At 54.4% G+C, this 7,555-nt stretch overlaps 1 protein-coding gene across 1 annotated transcript; it reads left to right on the top strand.

The window, feature by feature from the left end:
* The first annotated feature begins 3,166 nt into the window (after positions 1-3,166).
* Positions 3,167-6,677, top strand: SSTR2 (somatostatin receptor 2). The gene is made up of 2 exons (XM_074972190.1): positions 3,167-3,456; positions 5,161-6,677. The coding sequence occupies exon 2, from the start codon at positions 5,244-5,246 to the stop codon at positions 6,363-6,365; it is 1,122 nt and encodes a 373-aa protein (XP_074828291.1). The 5' UTR covers positions 3,167-3,456; positions 5,161-5,243; the 3' UTR covers positions 6,366-6,677.
* The last annotated feature ends 878 nt before the right edge of the window (positions 6,678-7,555 follow it).

The following is a 7,555-nucleotide window of genomic DNA, read 5'->3' as shown; positions in this document are numbered from 1 at the left end:
AAGAGGGAACTGACAGCACCCCAAGAGACAAGGTGGGCGAGGTGACATCTGTTACTGGACCAGCTTCTGTGGGTACAAGAGACAAGCTACCCAGAGCTCCCCTTCAGGTCTGGTGCGGATTTTTCACACCCCTGCGTAATGTAACTGGGTTGACCTCACTTTTTAGTGTAGACCTGGCCTAGTCTCCTCCATTCCTGATGGGGGGAGCCAGCAGAGGGGGGATAATCCCCTTGTACGTGGTCACACAGCAGGGGCAGAAACTGCACCCAGCTGCCACCTCCCCACCAGTGCCCTGAGCACCCCTCTCGTCGGTAGCAGGAAGGAATAACTAAACCCTCGTGGGAACGGAGGTGCCTTCCCAAGGAGTATGCTGGGTTAAAGAAGTTACTGACCCCCAAGGGAGCCCTTGGTTCAGCTCTGGCTAAAGTCACCAGAGAATGCAGCAGGGCGGTCATCTCGCTTGTCCTCTTCTCAGAAAGTTCCCATTAGCTGGGGCGAGGCAGCATCTGCTCCTGAGAGGCCGGGACTGACACTGACAACGCGGCATGGAGCCCCAGCCCTGGATCAGCCGAGGTGGCTGCAGGACTGCATTGGCAAAGGGTTTGCAATTGCAAGGGCAGCGTGCACTGCGCAGGCACCCACCCATACCTGCGTCCAGCCGCTGCTATCGGCCTTGTCATTCAAACTGACGCCGAATGGAAAGGAAACGTTCTTCCCTTGGCTGGGGCGGGCGACAACAATGTGCAAATCGCCTTCTTTTCAGTCCAAGGAAACGTCAGCACCCGGCCTTGGCTTCCCCACAAGCCTGGATCAAGGACAGCATCTAAAGCGCCACACACAGGACTCAGCAAGGTTCAAATAACCCTCTCACTAGGACGCTGACAGCTGCACCATCTGCTCTCTCAGATCCCTGATGCCCTGCGCTCCTTTATGAGCCTAACTGGGATATTTATTTCCAGGCTGTTTATTTCAGGGAATGGATTTTTCCATCCTCCTTGGCATTTATGAGACGGTTAATGATTTTCCTTCGCACCCCAAGGTCTTCAGCTCTGCCTTGGGAAGTGAACTTCCAACCACAAATGGGAATTTCAGCCCCTCTCTGGGTTAATAGCCCAGCTCTTTGGTCCAAGCTGCTCTTCATTTCCTGCATTCTCTTGTCTCTTTGATAAGTGATGAAGGAGGGTGCAGGGAAATCGCTATTATTTCATTGCATCCAAGCTCTCCAACAAACCAGCACAGTGGTTAACTCCCTCAGCCCTGTCTTTTGGCTTTCCTGGTCAAGTCATTGTTACTTGGTAACTTATTCCTGGTGAGAGACAGGCTGCCCATCCATAGCTCTCTGCACATCACACAGTCCAGGCAGAGATCTCAAAGCACTTTGCACAGGTTGCATCCCAATCCCCACCTCTCCCTGTGCCCTCGCCAGGACAGCTGGGACCTGGAACCCCTTGTTAGCCCTAGGAGTTGAACTCCTGGGGCCAGGGTGCTGTCTGTGCACTTTCCCAGCTGGGATTACTTCCCATTTCAGGGCCATCAGGACTTTTTACGTGACACGTTGGTCTGATCGGTCCTGATGCAACAACCGGTTCCAGCGGTAGCAGGAGCATCAGTGTGATGGTTTACTGTCTTAAACGTGGGGCCAAGGAGAGCCATGGCGCCAGCCTCAAATAAATCTGGAGGCAATAATTAAAATAAATGAAGTCTCACAACACCCACTTCAAGAGAGAGAACTGGACAGAGGTGAAAGTCGAGGCACAAGGAGGGTAAGTGACTCAGAGCCAGCTCCTGCATCCTCTGCTCCCACAAAGCATCTTGCCGAAGTCAGCATGTCTGCTGCAGAGAGCAAGGACAAATCATGTGAGCATGTGTGCAAGGCTGGGCCCTTTCCTTGTGTCTCCTGGAAAAATCTCGCCCTCTGTCATTCGTGGTTTTTCCATCGTCACCCAACCGCATTGCCTTGCTCCACACGCCAGCCTGGTGCTCACCTGTCTATGGGTTTTGCTAGTTCCAGTTTCCAGCGTGAAATTGATGCTAAATTCTCTTTTTTCACTCCCCGTTGACTCAGCTTTATTAATAAACCGTGTGTGCTGCAGGAGGCTCCTGAGAACAGAAGTCCTTGAGAATGGGATACACACGACAGTGATGAGTTGGCAAGATGGGCCAGCTCTGCCAGGGGGAGATGAAGAGAAATGGACAAACCCAACGGGGCCATCATCTGCTGCACTCTGAACAGAGCCTGCTTGGGAAACCCAACCTGCGCTGGCTATAATCTTCTCTCCCATCCCCTGTTGCAGGGGAAACCTAGATCCCTACTTGGGTGTGCCTCTCGTTTGAGGCCCTCCCACCCCATCCTTCCCCTGTCTTTGGTGCCTGTGTATCTCACTGCCTATCTTCCCTTTCTGCAGCCCTGAAACTCCCTTAGCCCCCTCACACACACACACACACACACACACACACACCCCCGATAAAACCAACCACGTCTGCTCCTCCGCTGCTTGCCGGGTGCTCTCGTCTTTCAGCGATTGCTTGGAACAAATTCCTTCTTTGGGGGCAAAACAATTGTGTAGATTAAACCATGGCCCAGAGGACGGCGTCTCATTCATTGCACGCTGGGCTTGCTGTGGGGGCAACAACGCTCTTGGAGAGAAAATTGGATTTCCCTTAGATCTTAAAAGAGGTTTGAATTTTAGGCAAAGGAGCCAGAGCTGCATTTCTCTCCCCCTCTCTTTGTGTTATGGACACATGGGGGGAGGGGGGGCCAACCCTTTAGTTCCCCAGGTCCAGATCAACTCACCCTGCATCGATTCCCCCCCCCCCCCCCGAGTTGTGGTCCTCCTCCCACGAATGCAGCTGCGTCTGGGCACGAGCACACCACCCGCTGCGAGATGCACGCGCGGCACGGCAGCTGCATTAGCACCAATGCATGCCACTTTGGCATCACCCCCACCCGTTGCAGCGACGTGCCAGCCCTGCCTCTGTTAAATCCCTGTGCAGAGCCGAGGGATTTTCCCACGTCTTATTCCGTCTGCATCCTGCAAGGCGAACTTGCCCCCTTCCCTTCTGCATCGGGGGAGGAGGGGCGGGGGAGGGGGCTGCTTGCTTCAAAGTTCAGCCCCCTCATCAGAGAAGCTGCCCCCCCCCGGCACAGAACCTGTCCACCGGTGCAAGGAGAGCCGCTGCTTTGCATGACGCAGCCGCTGTGCGTGGGGAAGGGGCAGGGGGAGGAGAGGGTCCCTCTTCGCCTCTGCTGCCGGAGGAGCACTTCGGAGATGCTCCTGCGGCGCTGAGCGAGCCTGAAGCCCGCGCCGGGCGCCTGCCTCAGCCCGGGGGGCAGCCGCCGAGCCCCGCTGAGCTCCCTGGGCGGAAAGCCCGTCCCAAGAGTTGGATTCCCTGCAAGCCAGGGCACAGCTGGGCGGGGGCCGGCCAGGGGAAACTCCCCCCCAGGACCAGACAAATGTAAGTGAGCTCGGGGGGGGGCTGGGGACCGCACCCCAGCACGAGAGACTTGCAGCAGGTGAAAACTTCTGGAAGGGGAAGGCAGCTCTGGGAGAGGCTGCAAGGCAGGGCTGCCAGCGGGAGCGGAGATCTGGCCAGGCTGGGGCTCCTGCCCACTTGGCTGCTGCTTCTGGGGGGCTCCGAAGAAACAGCCCCCCCCTCCCCCGGCTTGTTTGGAGCCAGGGACAGCCTGGCTTGGTGCAAAGGGGGAGAGGGTGCCTTGCCGACTGGGATGCTCTTTCCCTGCTCAGGAGCCTGTGAGTAGTTGGGGGAGGGGGGCTCCGGTTTGGGGGAATAGCCAGCTCAGGGAGAAGGGGGGGCTCTTTAGGGAATGGGTCTCGGTTTGCTCCCAGGAGCTGGGGGAGTTTGCAGAGTCCTTCACTTGCTCCTGGTAGGGGTGGAGGTGGAGGGGAAACTGTGCCTGTGTGTATTGGGGGGGGGGGGGGCTTTTGAATTTTTTCTGGGCCCTCTCCCACCTTTTCCATTCTTCTCCCTCCCCATCTTTACTGAACCCTTTGGGGCTTTTTGCACCCACTGAGGCTTTCCCCCTCCTCTGGTCTCAGCAGCGGCTCTGGCAAGGAGACTGCCTCCCCCCCCGGGACATGCTCGAGCTGCTAGCCCCCAGACCTCATTCCCTCTCATCCCGCCCCCGCCCCATGCTGGCTTTCCTTACCCTCCGCCTCTTCCCACTCATCCCGTGCCCAAGGCGAGGTAGGAGCCAGCGCACAAGGCAGGGGGAACCCCCTCCCACACTGAGCCAAGCCCAGGGGGGGCTCAGCCCCCTACCCCTTGGGAGCCCCGCTCCCCGGGGATCTGCACAAGAGAAGCCCAGCGGGTAAGATAAGAGGGGCTTCTCTGCCAGCGGTGGCCCTTCTGCCGAAGGTGCCCATTAAGACCTTCAGCAGAGTCCTGTTCCTCCTGCCACTGGGCAGCTGGAGCAAACGCACGCTCGCCTCGCACAGGGCTGGTGCTTGGACCGAGGGGCAGGCAGCTTTCGCCGGGCTGTGCTGAAGTTGCTGCTGGAGAGGACTGTGGGAGTTAGATGGGATGGGGTGGGGCGGGGGGAGGGGAGGGGAGAGGACGTGCAATTGGAAAATGTGCAAGTGTGTTCAGGGTACTTATCTAAAAAAACCTAAAGATTTGCCTGGGTGCCTGCGTTTTCCTGAGCACTGGGAAGGGCGTGGAACAGATTTCCCACAGAAACTGGCTGCAGCAACAGTTCCTTCTTAGCTCCTGGGTCGTCATAAAACCTGCGGGCACATTTTAATTGGTCTCATCGAGATAAAGCTCGTCCGTGCTACTACTGTATTTGATTTGCCAGGCTAACGTCATTCCTGGGGTAATTCTACTGCCGTCAATGGGCTTTCCTCAGGATGGGGTTTGGCCAGTAATATTTTAGATATTACGAAAACAACAGGAAGGAACCTGCCTAGCAGTGGTCTAGCTAGGTCAGCCTCCTGAATAGGGCACAGACTTCAGAGGAAGGTAAAGAAAAACTGCAAGAGGTGGTCGTGAGAGAAACTGTCTCCAGGGAACATTCCCTCCTGACCACGCCCCACCCCACAACCCCATCAGCAAGAAGTTGTCTTACGACCTGAAGCAGGAGGGTTAAGCAATAAAGAGAGGGCTTCTTTACACTTGTTTTGTTCTCTGTTTGATTTTTAGATCTCTCTGCCCCACTCCTGTAAACAAACAAAGGTGAGAACTCATTTCATCTGAATTTTACCTGCCCTGTGAACAACGGCACCATGGATCTGGCGTACGAGTTGCCCAATGTCACTGAGTTCTGGTTCTCTTCGGCCTCCCAGTTAGACAACTTCTCCACGGAGATGTCTGCCAACGCCTCCCAGAACACCACGGGCCAGCATTTTGACCTGACCAGCAACGCCATCCTTACCTTCATCTACTTTGGGGTGTGCATCATAGGCCTGTGCGGCAACACACTGGTGATCTATGTCATCCTCCGCTATGCCAAGATGAAGACCATCACCAACATCTACATCCTGAACCTTGCCATCGCAGATGAGCTCTTCATGCTGGGGCTGCCATTCCTGGCCATGCAGGTGGCTCTGGTCCACTGGCCCTTCGGCAGAGCCATCTGCCGGATCGTCATGACTGTGGATGGGATCAACCAGTTCACTAGTATCTTCTGCCTGACCGTCATGAGCATCGACAGGTACCTGGCTGTGGTCCACCCCATCAAATCTGCCAAGTGGAGAAGGCCAAGAACGGCCAAGATGATCAATGTTGCCGTGTGGGGTGTTTCCCTTGTGGTCATTATGCCCATCATGATTTATGCTGGGATCCAAAACAACCATGGAAGGAGTAGCTGCACCATCATCTGGCCAGGCGAGTCCGGCGCATGGTACACAGGGTTCATCATATATGCCTTCATTCTGGGCTTCCTGGTGCCCCTCACCATTATCTGCCTTTGCTACTTGTTCATCATTATCAAAGTCAAGTCCTCTGGGATCAGAGTGGGCTCCTCCAAGAGGAAAAAGTCGGAGAAGAAAGTCACCAGGATGGTCTCCACTGTAGTGGCAGTCTTCATCTTCTGCTGGCTTCCCTTCTACATATTTAACGTCTCCTCCGTCTCCGTCTCCGAATCCATCACCCCCACGCCCTTCCTCAAGGGTATGTTTGATTTCGTTGTGGTCCTCACCTATGCCAACAGCTGTGCCAACCCCATCCTCTACGCCTTTTTGTCCGACAACTTCAAGAAGAGCTTTCAGAACGTTCTCTGCCTGGTGAAGGTCAGTGGCATGGATGATGCCGACAGGAGCGACAGCAAGCAGGACAAATCCAGGCTAAATGAGACCACGGAAACTCAAAGGACTCTGCTTAATGGTGACCTTCAGACAAGCATCTGAGAGGATTCCAGGATTGCCCTTCTCAGCTGTCCTCTTTCCTCCTCCTCCCCACTCCTTTATATGGCAGTAGCACACAGCAAGTTAGGTCAAGAGTACTTGGTCGTTGTTTGCTTGTCTTAGGGGATGGTAATGCAGGGAGGGGGGCCTGTGCCAAGAGTAGCCTCTTAGCAGAAGGCAGGTTGGTTTTGAATATTCAGACAGATGCTGCTCAAATGCAACTTCATACATGGAAAGACACACACACACACACACACATATGAGGGCAGCACTTGGAGGCATTTCTGCTAGACTTGGTTACACATACCAACATGCTCCATACAGCATGGGTCACGTATGTCTAGACAGAGCTGTTCATGGCTGTTTCTTTGCAAAGCAGTTGACCCAGCTGGAAATGAGAGAGAGCGGTCTTAAGAATCAGAGCACATACAGTGAGATCCTCCACTAGGACATGAAGAATATTTCATTTTATTACCCAACTAGTAAAATTTTATTTTTTTAAAACTGAATCTCCTGAAGCTCCCCTAGTTTTACGAGAATGTTACTGTATTTATTTACAAGGTGCTTTTCCTGCCACCGGAGAAGCAACAGATCAGAATGAAAGAAATCACATCGGAAGGAAAATATCCCGGCCCCAGTACAGTGTGTGTATGTGTGTGAGGGTGGACAAATAGGACTCAGACCTCCTAAGAGATCTGGAACCCAATTTCCATTAAAATTGATGCCTCAGGGCAGCCTGGAAAATCTCCGTTGATATACACACCTGTGCAGTCAGATACACGGTGGTGGTATATATGTGAGCAGTTATATTTGTGGTGGACTCACCTGACCTGGACTCTGCCCACCGGTCCATCTAGCCAGCACTACCTCTCACATCCCAGACCTTCGAGCAGCTTCAAATACAGCCACCTTCCCGCTTAAATCAACTTGCCATAAAAAAGCCTTTCTCCTCTCCCTCATATGTATAACGTTTCCCTTCTTTCACCTGAAAAGAACTAGAAACACTGCTCCAAAGGGCGGCATGGGCCATCTGCAGTCCTGAGCTAGTGGTGGCTTTCCCGTCGTCCCCCAGCCACTGCTTTTCTGTTGTTTTCCTCCAGGGGAACGTGGCAGGGACTTTTAGCGAGTGCGTTGTCTGAGAGGCGTCGGAGATTAGCAGCAGCATCCTGCACGCGGAAGGCACCTGCACGTGT

The sequence above is a fragment of the Natator depressus genome, chromosome 14 (assembly GCF_965152275.1).
Source record: "Natator depressus isolate rNatDep1 chromosome 14, rNatDep2.hap1, whole genome shotgun sequence".
In the NCBI taxonomy this organism is placed as follows: domain Eukaryota; kingdom Metazoa; phylum Chordata; order Testudines; family Cheloniidae; genus Natator; species Natator depressus.
This window is presented reverse-complemented; position numbering and strand designations above follow the sequence as displayed.